This window comes from Mesocricetus auratus, unplaced genomic scaffold (genome assembly GCF_017639785.1).
Source record: "Mesocricetus auratus isolate SY011 unplaced genomic scaffold, BCM_Maur_2.0 Super-Scaffold_15014, whole genome shotgun sequence".
NCBI classification, from domain to species: domain Eukaryota; kingdom Metazoa; phylum Chordata; class Mammalia; order Rodentia; family Cricetidae; genus Mesocricetus; species Mesocricetus auratus.
The window spans coordinates 2,082,007-2,098,385 of record NW_024429186.1 but is presented as its reverse complement, the minus strand read 5'-3'; the positions used below and the strand labels follow the sequence as shown (position 1 = coordinate 2,098,385).

Below are 16,379 nucleotides of genomic sequence, written 5' to 3'. Positions count from 1 at the left end.
ATTGAGGCTTGCTGAATGGGTGTGGGAGCTGCACACAGCTGTAGCGGTGTAGTGACGGTGAGCCTGTAACGGTGGCCACACCCCCTTTGGGCGTGGCTTCAGGCAGCCGGAAGCAGAAAGAGGGAAAGTGAGGCGTGGTCGCTCTTGTGCGCTTTTTTTTTGTTAGGTCAGCCCATCCGATAGAAAGGGCAGAGAAGCGCTTCCACGGTTCTTTATTATTATCTGTGTAAGTGGTTCCCCAATAGATACCCATTTGTTATTTATCTTGGGTCTAGTGAAATCTTTACATCCATCCCACACACAGCACCTGCTTTTCAGACCTGCTGAAACACTGAGACCACATGGGAGATCTCATCTAATAGCTGTAACACGACTAAGAAACTATGCCTCAGAAGATCCCAGACCTAAGTAGGAGACATGGAAAGTTCAGTAGATCCTATGCCGGTCGTGGAGAAACTAAAATGTCATTTTAATTTGACTTAGACCGGATGTAAGGAGCAAAAGTACTGTTTTGACCATTTCCTGGAGCACTCAATTTATTGGATGAAAGTATGTGTGGAGAGTCAGCATAAGTAGGAGCGAGGTCTGAGGCATAGAAAAACGAGCCAAGCAGAGATTGAAAGCTATAGGGGCGAGGTGGCTCAGCAGGTAAGGGCATTGGCTGCTCTTTTAGAGGACCTGGTTTTGATCCACTGTACCTACATGACTGTCTGTAACTCCAGTGCTAGCGGATCTGACGCCTTCTTCGGGCTTCTGAGAATACCAGGCATACACATGGTGCATTGCAAGCAACACACACATGCACACACACACACACACACAAATCAATAAAAATTTTAATAAAACTATAGGGGTTAATAGTGTAGTTTGGTGTTAGAGTATATTATTACATAATTGAGGCTAATGACCAACACCCAATAAGAAGAGGAAGAGAGAGATGGGGGAAAAAGGGGGAGGGGCTATCATAAAACCTTTAGAAAAATAATAACCAGGGTCTCCTAACAAAACTGTGCTCATTAACACAAAATGATCCCTTGGAAGTTAGGTTACTAGTTTGTTTCAGTTGATTATAGAAGCATCTGAGTCCGGCTGTGGTGGCGCAGGTCTTTAATCCCAGCACTCCTGGGGCAGAGGCAGATGGATCTCTGAGTTCTAGGCCAGATGGAGTTGCAGGATAGCCAGGGTGTAGTGATATAATTTGTGATTTATTAAAGCTTGATGAGGATTCAGAAAAGCAAGGTCAGCCTGAAGCTATAGAGATCAGTTAGTGGAGATAGATACACACCTTTAATCCTAGGACTCAGGATTAAGAGGTAGAGGGATCTCTGTGAGTCCAAGGCCACCCAGATCTCCACAAGACTGAGTCAGTCTAGAGGAGAATTATGGCTCACACCTTTAATCCCAGCACTGGGGGGGGGTATAAAAGACAGGAGCAAGTCGTCAGCATGAGGCATCCATTCTCCAGCCACGCTGAGGAGAGGCAGCAGCTTGACACTTGGTGAAGAGCTTGTATGTGGATCATCCCTTTCAGCCTGAGCTGGAGGTGGAGCCAGTGACTGGTTGCCTTGCTTCCCAGATCTTCAGCTTGAACCCCAGTATCTGTCTCTGGGTCTTTTATTCTTCAGTGTTACACCAGGGCTACACAGAGAAACCCTGTCTCAAAAAGCAAAAACCAACAAACAAGTGTCTGGAGAAGTCAGGTAGGCAGGTGTTGTTACTGCTCTAGTTGGCAGCTTACGCCAGGGAGAGTGGAGCCTAAAATTGAAGGCTGTAGTCCTAAGTAAGGTCTCATGCAGTAGCCAACTTTGTTCAGAGCACCAGGCAGTTTATATTCTGTGGGTATTGTGAGGGTTAAGCAAGATCAAATGAGGAAAGCTCACACAACTTGAGGCTGCACACAGTCACGAGAACAACCCATGCTTTGAAAACATTCCTGAATAACAAGAATGAGCGGCAACGTGTAATTCTGAAGCAAACCCAATCGTATTTACTACACTTTGGGAGGGGCAATGGAAGCATGTTCCCAGAACAAATCCACGTAATGGAGAGGCACAGAGGTTTACAAGACTTACTTCTTGTTTACTCGGAGTTTTCTCACAAGCTCTCAGGAGTCTACTCAGACAGCTTCACCCGTGGACTGTGTTCCGACAGGTATGGCAGAAACGCATAAGAGGGATAAGGCACTGTATGAGTCCAGCTTGTTCTAAATCATCTTCATAGGCGTTACAGAACATTTTCAAGAGCTCACCTGCACTGCTCCCATAGCTCAAGCCATATGAAGATAAATTAGGTCCGTGGCTATTGGAGCAGTCTCCGTGTCCTGGTACACAGCAGGTACCAGAGAAGGGTGCTCTTTGTTGTCTCATTACTTTATATTCTGTGCTTTGTGTAGGGACGCAAGCCTCTCAGTGTGGAACTGATCAGGTGATCTTCTAACAGACAACTCTGTGAAGTCAACCCTTTCCTAAAATCCAGAAACAGTCGTAAACGCCCGTGGGCAACAGGCATGGCATTTGTTTTTATAACTTCACCTGATAATCGGTATCATGTCCCATTCAGTGAGGGTACAAGCAGGATGAGCTGTGGAGACACCGATAACTTGGGGGTGGTTTTCTCACTTCTACCGTTATGTACCATCCAACATTGGTAATAAAGCGTGCATTACTATAAGTAAACAGCCCAACAGACATATACTGAAAAGTTATCCTTTCAAACTAACGTAAGTATAAAATACAATACTTTTCAGATTATCTTCAGGGCCAATCTGAGTGCACAGGGAGGTCCTGTCTCTAAAAAAAAATGCAAAACGGTATGTCTCGATTATTAAGGTTAATTCCTTGCATGAAGTGGAATGCCACACTCTGGGTAAAGAAAAGGTTTATAAGGTCGAGAGACACTTCAGTGTGTGGAAACGGAGGCAAATAGACAGATTAATTTGACGTGAGGTTGGGTCTGACGTGGAGAGAGAGGAATGTGTGAAGAATTAATTCAGTGTGACCTGGCCAAGACTGTAGAGCAGGAAAACCTTGTTTCAGACCTGAACTCTATAAGCTGTGAAGCCCAGGGAGAAGCTATGGTGATCTATTCAGGGGGACTGTGGGTACCTCTGTGTTCTGTGATGATAAATTGGTCCCCCAAGTCTGAAATGTCCTGGATACCTACCACCTGAACATGGCTGAAGGGACATGTCGTAGGTATCATGAAGGCTGCAAACTTGCCTGCACAGAACCAGTATTAATTATAGGAGCCTATAAAAACACATGTCTTGTGGAAGCTGGAAAGAAATGTTGGAAGAGGAAGGGAGAGAAACTGGAAGCCTGGGAAGGATTTAGTTTGCTGTTGCTGTCCTTTAAATGCAGGAGTCCATGTACAGAGGCCAATAACAGGTTTACAGGAGGAAGGGGCAGCTCTTAGGAGTAGACCATAAGGAAGCAGAGGATGTAACATGTAGTCTTCCCGCCAGCCGCCTGGGTCCCGTGGCCGTTTTAGCCCCCACGTAACACACAGGACACTATATTAATTATGGAGCTGTTGGCCACTTGTTATGGTTTCTTAATGGCTAGCTCTGACTTATTAACCCATAATTACTAATACATATTTTCATAAGGATTTATCTTATCGAGGACAGAGCTTCATGCATCCTCTCCCCAGATCACTTTCGGCTCTCTTCACTACATTTCCCAGAATCCTCTGCTACCCCTAGTCCTATCTGTCTTGCTTCCCTTTTGGCCAACATATACACAGAAGGGCTTTCCCCATCACCTGTAGATGCAGAAATTGGATTCAAGTGTATCTGTAAGGAAACACAAGCCCCGTTCTATAGATGCAGGAATTGGATTCAGGTTTAGTCTATAAGGAAGCGGACGCCTCTGCCCTGTAGATGCAGGAATTGGAGTCTGCCCGCATCCGAGTTTAGGAAGGCATTCTCCCCCTTGAGGCTGCAGTATAGTATACAGTATAGCCTTGAGGATAGCTCGAGAGACTCCTTAAGCGGAGAAACTGGTTGAGCCGTGCCTGGGCTTCTGATTCGCAGCAAGATGAGATTATATGTGGGTGTCGTTTTCAGCGGTCACATCAGTGATTTACTATGGCAGAGACAGAACCTTACTCCGCCTTCCTTATGGAACACGTGCCCCGCAGTCCCCTGCTTCCGTAATGTAGGAGTCCCCCGTGACTGCCAGACCTTCCAGGCCATGGGTAGTTAAGGTGACGGATAACTCTGAAGTTGGGAAGCGAATTTCTATAATTCAGGTGTGCCCTTCATACATATGTGAAAGCTTCAGAGTTGTGCAGAAATCTAAAACTTTCATCTTTGAGGCAAACTCTGGGAATATAAGCATTTGAAATGCTGTTCAGCTGGATCCATGTGGACCCCAAAGGGAGCGGCATTACTAAGAAGCGTGGCCTTGCTGGAGTAGATATGCCCTTGTTGGAGGTAGTGTGTCACTGTGGAGGCGGGCTCTGAGGTCTCATAGGTGCTTGGGTGACCTCAGGGCAACATCCCTCCCAGCTGTTTCTCACTTGTGAAAAGGAGTTACAGAAAAGGCTTAGATCTTGGTGTGGTGGCGCACGCCTTCAATCCCAGCACTCAGGAGGCAGGCGTTGGCAGATCTCTGTGAATTTGAGGCCAGTCTGGTCTACAGACAAAATTCAACAACAGCCAAGCTTAGGCAGTGAAGGGAAACAGAAATCTGGTGAAGACACGGGGGGGGGGGGCATTTTCCACCCCAAGCAAGCAGCAGAACTTGGCAGCTTCAGCCATGTGGTTGTGGAATTATAAAGTTAGGAGGAAAGGGCCATGGGATGTCTCCGCACCTAAGGAAAGCTGTGTCCAGGCGTGTGTCAGGAGTGCCCCCGAATGGAGGCCTGGAGAGGCCGTCTTGTGGAGGTGTGAAGTTGAAGTCCTGGATCTCCTTGGAGACCCCAACATGCTGGAGATGCCAGAGCCGTGGGATGCCCGCTGAGGAAAGGCGCTAACAGGGAGTGGACACGAGTCCAAGAGAGAGAAGTGTGTCGTAGTCAACAAAGCTGAGAGGACTTGGAGAGATCTGAAGAGCATTTTGACACCAGACATGTAGATGCAGAGTTTGCCCAACTGGTTTTCAGTCTTGCTTTTGGCCAGCACTTCCTCATTATGCTCCCTTCTCTGTGTTTTTTGGAATAGTAATGCATATCCTGTGCCACTGTATGTTGGAAGTATATGTTCTACTTTTTTTTTTTTAAGAGATTGCCATGAGTCTCTGAAGGGAATTTGGGCTTTGAAATAAGTGTGAGACTCTTATAGACCGTGGGGACTTTTGAAGTTGGACTAGTGAATTTTGGCATTGTGATGTGGCTACAAGTTTTGGGGACCAGAGAGTGGAATGCAGTGGTTTGAAAGACAATGTCCATCAAAGGAAGTGGCAGTATTAGGCGGTGTGGCTCTGTCTGAGTAGGTATATACTTGTTGGAGGAAGTGTGTCATGGTGGAGGCCGGCTCTGAGGCCTCGTAGTATGCGCTCAAGCTTCCCTCAGTGTGATACTCAGTCCACTTCCCGTTCCTGCAAGATAGTGTTGTGGGATGTCTGTACACCGTGAGAAGATGTGCTGCTGTGGTTGGTGTAATAAAAAGTTGAATGGCCAGCATCCAGGCAGGAGAGATAGGTGGGACTTCCCAGAAAAAGAGAAACTCCAGATGAATCTAGGTATGTGAGGAGATGCCATCGAGAAGTGGAATGAGTCAGACACACACAATGGGAGAGAGTCAAAAGACATGTAGTAGAACGCAGATTGATAAAAATATGCGTTAATTTAAGTTATAAGAGCTAGTGGAACAAGCCTAAGCTAATATCCAAGCTTTCATGACTAATAAAGACTCTGTGTCATTATTTGGGGCTGGCAGTGGAAAAGAAAGTCCGACTATATATGGTGTCCAGTGTGGGGACACGTATTTCCACATGGGACCTGAGAAAACTTAAAAAAGAGTTCCAAACATGCAAACACAGAGCCAGACATGGCATGCCAGGAGACGCCATCAAGATGTGGAATGATTCAGACACACAGAGTAGCAGAGAGGTAAAAGCCGTGTGGTAGAAAGTTGTAAGTGCATCAGATTTAAATAGGTCTTTAAATCCCACTCGCTTATTTCGGTACTTTCAGGCCATTTCTCCATATATTCATGTTCAAGTGGCCAGCTGTTGTATCAGTCATAGAATAATGAAGTATGTGTTTGTATTTAATAGTCTACATAAGAGATTCTGAAATACCCCTAATTTCTCTGCAACAGATGAGTAAGCATAAGCATGTTTATTTTATCACCCCAGCTTACTTACGCTCCTCTTGGATGTGCTGACAGTAATTGTTGGGGGAAGTTAATTCTTGGTTAACTAAACTGGCGGAGTGCAAAGCAGGAGTGTCTAGACAGATAGGCAACTTTCCTAGCTTCTAATTGTTAGCTACACTAGCAGGCAATGGTGACATAATCTGTGTGTCATAACTGTGGCAATAGTACCTCTCAACAATAGAATAGTGCACTGGGTGGTATGTGCACACCCCTTTAATCTCAGCACTCATTAGGCAGAGGCAGGCAGATCTCTGTGAGTTCCAGGCCAGCCTGGTCTACAGAGCGAGTTCCAGGACAGCCAGGGCTGTTACACAGAGAAACCCTGTCTCAAAAAAACAAACAAAACAAAATGAAGCAAACAAACAAAAGAATAGAATAACTTGAAAGCAGGGACATTAGCCTCTGTTGGTCAAGCAGTGTTTTATTCATCAACCAATAAGAGAAACACATACACAGAAGGGCATTCCCCATCATCCCGCATGTTTGGATAGACACCACATGTGTGTATTGCCTGTTGAGGCCAGAACAGAATATCAGATCCCCTAGAACTTGAGTCGTGCGGCCACATAGTTGCTGGGAATTGAATCTTGGTCCTCTGCCACCATGTCCTTTACCACAGAACCATTCTCCAGTCCTTACCTTAAGTTTTTACAGTGATTTAAAACTTAGGATATTGGATAATAAAATCTAAAGGACTATTTTTTCCTTACCTTTAATTTAAGAAATTAAGAAGAGATGTACACACAAGTTTAAGCCACCTGTGTCCTAAAAACATTTCTACTATGGTGTCAATGCGTAACTACTTCTGGATTTACTAAAAACCTTTACAAAATCGCCCACTGTTGATCCTGTTTCAATGAGTTTGTAGGGACAGCCCTTTCGTTAGGTAACTACGTTCGTCATTATTGTTCTGTCCTCCCAAAATGACCTTCTCTGACCTACCTAGCTCCACACGTTGCTTTCGAGAGTTGCTTCTTCAGAAAGCTGGTCCATATTTTAACATTTTAACCTCTCCTGGGAGACCAGCTCTTTTGTTTGCATTTAAGGCTTCCTGTTGCTCCCCTGTCTTAGCCGTGATGTACTACAGCTTTGGAAGCATTTGTGATACATGGCTGAAGTACTATTAAAAGACCAGGGAGAAAAATGCAAGAAACAGTGTTAGAGAGAAGACTGGATCAGATTCTTGATAACGATCAATGCTGTTTCTCATTACTCCTGCTGGTTATAGACCTTGAAAACCAACACATTTCAGCATGCTCCAGACTCTGGTTTCTGATGGGTACACAACAGAGAGGAGAAACTGAGGGCTATATCTTCTCGGTCCCAGTCAGCCTCTATTTAGATACTCCTGAGAGCCGCTCGTACCTCGACTGTGTGTGCTTGGGACACGACAGTAGTCTTGTATGTTGAATAAAGTGTGTTTTAAATTAAGGTTAAGCTTAAGCCATCCTCTTGGTTTTCTGTGCTCTTGAGTCTGTCAGTCCGCTGACGTGCTAAGTGAGTCTAACTATATGATTACATTATAGCATCGTTTTTTATCAGTAAGACACAGCAAAGGCCATGTTCCTTTACAAACGAATTAGGTTGGGGCAGAGAAAAATAAAAGTAAAGACTGATTGCCAGATGAGACGAGTATAGCATTGAAATGTGGAGTCTTAGAAAAGCTGAGGTGACGTTGAGGAGAGCAGTTTCAGCCCTGGGCCACAGCAAGGAGTCACGTGAGAAGAGACTTCAAGTTACTGAAACTAAGTGCAACAACCCATTGCCCTCTAAAGGTCCCTATCAACAACTCATCTGCCATTTGCGAGACTCTTAACTGGGTGGTCCTTACTGGTTTCCTTGGGAAGTTGTGTTCTGGGCATTGGCCTCTGCAGGCCTTCCTGGTGCTGGACTGTGAGACATTACTTCTCTAACGCTAACAGTTCCTGTTGTTAGTATGTAGCCATCTGTAGTGGCCTTCCCTGGGGGTCCCGATGGGATATGTCTCAGCTGCAGCCACTAAGAGCACCACCTGTGCACATTCACTATGTTCCCTTTTAAAGGGACCCTGCCCACCTCCCATCCTTTCTCTCTCTCTCTCTCTCTCTCTCTCTCTCTCTCTCTCTCTCTCTCTCTCTCTCTCTCTCTCTCTCTCTGTCTGTCTGTCTCTCTCCTCTCTCTCCTCTTTCCTCTTTCTTTCTCCTCTCTCTTTTCCACTGTTCCTGTCCCCAGAGGCTGGTCTCCCTCCTCTCCTTTCCCCTTTTTAGGATCCTTTTAAATAATAATGATAATAATGATAATAATAATAATAATAAAAAATAATAAAACCCTCCACTTGACCTGCCATATGGTGTCTTCCTCTCTGGAGCCACTTTTTAAAAATTAACACCTGTAGTGTTAGCAGTGTGCAGTTGCTCATATTCTTTGAGTATAAACAACAATTTGCAAAGGTGATCAGGTCATCCCACCATATTCCTAAGATTCCTTAGCGAGGAGGGGTGGTGCTCACCTTTAATCCCAGCACTGGGAGGCAGAGGCAGGTGGATCTCAGAGTTCCAGACCAGCCTGGTCTACAGAGTGAGTTCCAGGACACCCAGCTCTACCCAGAGAAAGCCACTGCTGAAAAAAAAAAAAAAAACACTAACAAGATTCCTGCTGGCATAGCTTGTGGCAGGGGACACCTTTCCTTTGAATGTTCCTTTTCCTCCCTCGGGTGACTTTTTCTCTCCCTACGTCTCTCAAGAGATGCTTTTGTACCCGCCCACTCTCTTCCGGTCAGCAAAAGACAAATAGGTCCCCGCCTCAGTGCGGCATATAGCTCGGAAGGTACACAGCAGCCACACGATTCAAGGGAATTAATGACACCACTGCCAGGTGTTTAGGAACAAGCAGGACCTGGGGAGGTGCCAGTGGGACCAGACCTAATTTGTGTCTTGCTTAAGCAGCATTTTCCCCTTTTGTACTCTGTAAAAAAAAGAGAGGGGGTTCAGTTAAAACTTTTCCCCGCCTGGCTCCCGATTGTGGAAGCTGCTCTAACCCTGCCATGTGTAGGATGCATGTCCTCTCACTGCAGAAATTCAGAGGATGGAGTGAGTACAGTTACCTCATACACGTTATGTGGACGAAAAGGCCCTAGACGCCTAACAAGTCCGTTTGCAATCCTTTCTTCCTGCCCCTCCCTTCCTATTTATTTTTTTTTTTTATCGCTCATCCCATTAATTTCTCGCCCACCAAACCTTTGGAAACTATACAGCGTTGCATAGGTAGAATACACTGCTTTTATTTTCTGAGCCATTTTTTTTTATTTTGAGCCTTATTCCGAGTGAGAGAGTAAAGGCTGAAGACCCCCATGGAAGGCATTTAGGCATAGAAAGGTAGAGCTGAGATTGGTTCTCTGGGAGCAAGTTTGGTGATCCAATTTCTGCTACTTTTCCTGTATCTGACTGGCAGCGAGGTCCTTCCCTGGGAGGCCATAGGTCAGGCAGGCATCGCGACAGAGTGCAACTGAGTACCCGTAATCCACGTCTGTGTTCCATGCCAGAAAATTTGTGGCACGGTGAAGGAGGAAAAATCCTAAAGGGGCTGGCAATGTACAAAATGTAAAATGTTCGTTGATTTGGAGCTTTATTTTGTTGCATTTTTTTATTTATTTGATCAAGCACAGTGTATAGATGGAAGTTTTCCTGTGGTCGCTCATCCATCCTTAGGTCCTCAGTACCTTCCCCACCTCACGCCTTCCCCACAAACCTTCTGCTCACGAACGTGTTGAGACTCCAAACTTCCAAGGCTGGAGAGAGAGAGAGAGAGACCGATTGCCCGTTCACGGTTCTGCAATTGTCATGGGAGTCCCAGGCATTGAAGAGACAGCTAAGTCAGGAATGTGCGCTTTGGAATGACATTTGTGCCAACCCACAGGGAAAGTGTGTCAGTAAAAACCGCTGAGCAAGCTTCCTTCCTCAGGAAGCCCATGGCTGGGCCACTGGGAAATGGTCCAGGGTGGAGTCCCGGGGTCTAACACGTTAGCACTCTTGCCTTCCAGTAAATGAATATAAATTAAATTAATTTGAATGGCAAATCTGCAAATTTAACCCTGAACTCCCTTGTTTCCCCTTTGAAGTGTCATTACCTTAATATATTCAGGCGTGTGTACGGTGTGCGCACATACACACACACACACGCACAGGCACATGCACAGGCACACGCACAGGCACACGCACACGCACACACACGAGGTTGTGCCTTGATGAGAAAAGAACTCACCGCATTTGTTTTAAATTGTTACCAAGCAACGATTTCGTCAAGATTGTGTTTATATTATCTTGACATAAGTATACTTAGCCTTTCTGTCTTTTATGTTTCTCCTTAAGAATTTTCTTAGCATAATTTTTTTTATTGATTCTCTGGGAATTTCACATCATAAACCCCAACCCCACACCTCATTTCCCAGTCCCTCCGTGTCCACCTTTCACCCTTGTAGTGTCTCCTCACCAAGAAAAGTTAAAAAAGAAATAATGAAAATAAAACTTAAAAATACAAGTAAGAATATTGACTAAAATATTAAATTAAATATTGATTAAAATAGTAAAACAACAACAACAAACCCCCAAAAGCAAGCAAACAGAAAACAACAACAAAAAGAAATCAACAACAACAAAAGAAGCTCCCTTTGCCTCTCCTCTCTGCCTCTCCATCACCTACCTCTTCATTCACCTCAGGGGTATTGGGAGCTGCTGTAGATCACGCAGTAAGTCCCTTCTGTCCAAACAGTTCCACTTGGCAAATGCTCATTGTGTAACGTTAAAAGGACGGGACTTAAGCATTCACGCCGGGTAGGGCATCAGCGTATATGTGCTGAAATTTTTGGAAAGTAGAGGTGGCTAAAGACCCTTGGGAGTTTAAAAGTGTTGTCCATTCCCATTCTACCATGCCCTACAGCCCAGTGCTGCTTGCTTTTACCTTGCAGATTATCCAAAGTGGCTTCTCTCAGTGCACAGCGGGAGTTCATTGTTGCCAGAGCTAGGGTCTATTAACCCAGGGCCGCCCGTCTAGGATTCTAGTGCTTCTAGAATTCCTAATGTAAAGCAGGCCTCCTCAGGGATACTCAGTACTCAACTATGCTTCTCAGAATATCATTGCTAACAGTTCGTACCCTTACTGTTTCTGGGTGTTAACATGCAATCGTTTTTTGTTTTTTTTTTTAACTCATCGCGGCGTATGTGTGTGTCACAATGTGCACGTTTTTTGGCGGACAGCCTTTTTTAAAAATATAAATAAACAAATGATTACTAAATAAAAATCGCTCTCTAAAAAACAAAAAAGAGTAAGTTGGTGTGATTTCTTCCAGAGTTTTTATCTTAAATGCTGCCGTGGTTTTTCTCATAATACTAAAGAAAGAAAGAAAAGAAAACTGATGGTGGCAAGCCTCAGTCTCCCTGCAGCAGCAGCAGCCGCTAACGTGGACTTCTTAGCTACAAGCAAAAGTGCTGCCTTGGTGGCTCCATTTTTCTTGTTCTAACCTGGTTTCTTTCCCTAATGTTTTCTTAGGTGCAGAGAGAGCTAGCGGCCGTCATTGCGCTGAAAGCAAGAAAATCTGGTGAGTGATCTCCCACAGGTTGGAGGGAGATTGTAACCCTTTTGGGGGGCGTATTCCGCACATCACTCGGCAGTGTTCACAGAGGGTACCCTCAGGATACCCTTGCTATAGAACGCAGAAGCACCTTACCATACCTCGAAGTGTTTATATCCCAGTCTAAATAGCATGAGGTGCCGTGGAAGGACTTTAAAGTAAAGTTCTGCTCCCTTCCCCTAACTTATTTCCAATTCCCAGGAAAAACTAAAAATGTTTATGGTCCACTGAAACCAGGAAAGACATCAAAGTCCACCGGGAAAGCAATTAAATTACTTTATATTATGTAATACAGTGACAGAGCCACAAATGTTATAATGCTGTAATGCTTTTGAGACAGTGCCTGACTGTATAGCCCTGGGTACCCTGGAACTCTCTCGGTAGTCCAGGCTGGTCTCGAACTCACAGAGATCTGCCTCCTTCTTGGTGTACTTAAGGCAACAAGACAACACTTTTCTTTTAATTTCAAAATAACTTGTCCGAAAATAGTTTATTCAGCGTTACTTCATAGCAGACATTTTTCACTGCTCTGATTATATAGATGTGCCCTCATAGTTTTAATCTATCATCTGCAATAAATAATATGCAGAAAGCAAAAAGAGGCTTCCAAACACATGTTGTAGAACAAAAACATTTTCTGCTAGAATCCAATGAAAAATGGAGGCTCAGTGAAGCGGGGAAATGCTTGTTTGGTGCCTCAGGACTTCTGTTGCTGTGAAGAGACACCGTGATCACCACAGCAGCTCTTATAAGGGACAGCATTTAATTGAGGTGGCAGCTTGCAGTTTCAGAGGTTTAGTTCATTATCATCATGGCAGGGAGCACTGCAGCTGGGAGTATGGTGGCCCGAGACATGGTGCTGGAGAGTTCTACATCTTGATCCAAAGGCAACAGGAAATGAATTGTCACATTGGGCCTGGCTTGAGCCTACATGAAGCCTTAAAGCCCGTCTCCACAGGGACACACATCCTACAACAAGGCCACACCTACTCTACCAAGGCCACACCCCAATAGTGCTGCTCCCTTTGGGAGCTATTGTCTTTCAAACCACCACACCTGGAGGACGGAGAGGGTGGAGGTCTGTGCTGAATGGCAATGGAACTCAGCAAAGGCATGAGTTGGGGACGTTGCAATAGAAGACGATTTTCCCAGCCAGAAAGACGATGACAGAGTGAAAATGAAGATAAACTTGAAGAGTAACCAGAGGAGAAATGTGTTAGCATAAACTGAACGTTTATGTATTTCTTTTCCTAGATGCTCTTAAGGCTTCACTACTCCTCAATTACTTTTCGAATCAAGACACATTTTAGTACGTGTGCATTTATTGCACTCGTGTAGCTTTGGTGACTTTGCTGATTAAAGACACAGAGAGCAGATGTTATGAAGGTGTTAGAGAGAAGGCTGCAGAGAGTGTCATGAGGGGGTGTGACAGCAGAGCCCATTGGGGGGCGGGCAGCAGCATCAGAGCGTGGAGAGTTGCATAGGAGGAAGTCAAGCTAGAGAAGGGACAGCGCTTAACGGTTTTAAGAGGGGTCACAAGTAAAGCGATTGCTTTGATCTTGATCCCTTTGGAAGTAAAGGAGCCGAACGTGAAATGTGAATGACTTGTGGCAGCTGCTGCATCTTTGAATGTGGGGTGTGACCTTTCAAAGTTTCGGTGTTAGGTTGGAAGAAGGTGAACATAGAGTGACCATTGCCAGAGAAAGCACAAGAAAGTACACAGGAGGCTGAGCATGAGGGCTGACGTGTGCCAGCCGTGTTCTAGGGACAGCAGAGATGCAAGAGGGGCTGGAGGTGAGCGGGCAAGGTAGTGAAGAGGTAGCCGTATGGATCATGAGGCAAAGCTCATGGGTGCACATAGGGAAGACTTGTACGAAGTTAGGTGTGTTACACGGCACCGTCTTAGGAGGTCAGAATGTGAACACAACTTCGCAGCTTTTAAGGTCCAGAAGTGATCCCTTACATGCATAAGAATGGGGACATGAGTTCATAAGTGGTCTTGTTGTTGATGTCTATTTGTTTGCCCTGATACTGTCTTACTAGACAGTCCTGGCTGTCCTGCAACTCTCTATGTAGAACAGGCTGGCCTCAGACTCACAGAGATCCACTTGCCTCTGCCTCCCAAATGGGGCATTGAAGCCATAACATCTGGCTAGGAGGACAGTTTTTCAGACTATTCTGTTATCTCCAATCCCTGGTCTCTGTCGCCCCAGGCTGAGGGTCTAGTCACAGGCTGTCAGCAGGGATTAAGGGAGAAGGGTGTGCGTACATTGGCTACCCTTTCTCCAGTATGTTAAGAGTCTCATGTAGCCTAAGCTGGCATTGGAAATCACTGTGTCGCCAATGATGACCAAACCCAGGCCTTCGAGTATGCTAGGCAAGCTCTATCAATTGAACTGCATATGCAGCCCTTACATTACTCCTTTTAATAGCAAGAAAATAGAGACCGTCTGCTGAGGAGATGGTTTAGTTGGTAGAATGATTGCCTTGCAAACATGGACTTGAGTTCAGATCCCCAACAACCACTTGAAAGCTGAGCCCTGGTCGCTTGTGCCTGGAATCCCAACTCAAGGAGGCAGAGACACACAGATCCTGGAGCTCACTGGGCTGTTGTCTTAGCAGAGTCATGGAGCTCCAGGTTCAGCAAAAGACTCTGTCTCAATAAATGAGGTGGGGTGCAATTGAGGGGACGCCAGACATTGACCTCTAGCCTATACACGTACACCTATGTATCCACACTCCTCACACAGACATGTTCATGACATTTACACACACACACACACACACACACACACACACACACGAGAGAGAGAGAGAGACGGAGAGAGAGACAGAGAAAGTTAGAAGTAGTTCCTAGGTTCTTAGCTTGGGTTTATGAAGTAAAATATCCAGTGAAATGTGTACAGTAGTGTATATTACTTTTCTTTTTCATAATTAAAAACAGGTTATTTGTTTTTCTTGCTATTAGAGAACGCTCATTGAAAGAGATTTTATTATACATTCATGTTTGAAAAAGAAATTGAAAAATCTCATACCCTCTCACCAACAACATCGATGCCAATCTTTTCGTTGTGTATATTTCTAGACACCCTCCTACTAACATGCATGTGTTACTACATACTAATGTATAGAATCTGAGGTAATTATAGACTCACACACTTGTAATAACTGATGCGTATATCTCAAGCACTGTTTAAAAAATATCTTTACTTATTCTTTGAGAATTTCTCCATGTATGTTTGCATTTTTTTATCAAATCCACCCCCCCCTCCAAGCTCCTTCTGGATTTCCCCTCCTCACTTTATTTTACTTGTTCTTTAAACCACTTATCCTACTTGGCGCCACTGCTATGTGCATGGGTACATGGAATGTGGGCAGCCTGTCTGGGGCTGAATCCCCAAAGGGGAAAAAAAAAACCAACAAAACCTGCTGTCCCTTCTCCCAGGACCAAGAGCTCTTTACACAAGCTCTCAAACGGCCGTGCCCAGCAAGGCTGTGATGTAGAAGCTGAATGAGGATCACACTGACACATAACCTCTCCATCTTCACAAGGCTCCCTCACGATCCTCATTTATAACTTCCCGAATTTTCATCTGTAGTCCCCCCACCCACCACCCCAGGTACCAGTGACTGTTCTCCGTTTCTGTTTGCCATGTCAAAAATACCGTAGCGACGGAATTATAATATGTAATCTTTTGGAAATTGATTTTTCACTGGTTTGATTTCTCTGGACGTTTATTCTGGCTGGACGCCGCTGGTTCATTCCTGTTTATTGCTCACCGGTATTCCTGTAGTCACGGTGTACCACGGTATTATAAGAAATCAACCATTCAATGACTTCAGGTTCGTTTCTGGTTGGGGGCTGTCGTGGAGCTGCTAAAGCTGTTCATTAGAATGTGGATTTTTTTTTTCGAGGCAGGGTTTCTCTGTATTGTTTTGGAGGCTGTGCTGTAACTCACTCTGGAGACCAGGGTGGCCTCAAACTCACAGAGATCCACCTGCCTCTGCCTCCCCAGTGCTGGGATTAAAGGCATGCACCACCAGCACCTGGCAGAGTGTGATTTATTTTAATGCAAAACTACCATTTTATTTTTCTGGAATAGATCCCCAACAATATGATTTCTAAGTGCATGGTGGTTTCACGCCTGGTTTTGTTCATTTGAGAGGTTAGCCAAATATTTCCAGAATTGCTAGGCCATTTTCATTCTCAGTAGCAGTGTGATCCAGGGTTTGATATCATCACCGTATATTTAGCTTTGTCTTAGAGATTGTGATAGGTGTACAGTGACATCTTAAGCCCTTATGATTTTTGTCTCCACGATACGGGACTTGTTTTCTTGTGCTTATTTCCCACGAGTGTCACAGTGAGGTGCTCGATCATGCCGGAGATGGTTGCTCTATTTTCCACTCTCAAATTTCCACGTTTCCTTCCTATAGCCTGGATATGAGTCC

At 44.9% G+C, this 16,379-nt stretch overlaps 1 protein-coding gene across 1 annotated transcript in view; it reads left to right on the top strand.

The window, feature by feature from the left end:
- Positions 1-16,379, top strand: part of Rapgef5 (Rap guanine nucleotide exchange factor 5) — a 225,919-nt gene that overhangs the window by 69,031 nt on the left and 140,509 nt on the right. The window contains 1 exon segment of the mRNA XM_040742315.1: positions 11,846-11,894. Within this exon segment, the coding sequence (XP_040598249.1) occupies positions 11,846-11,894 (49 nt within the window).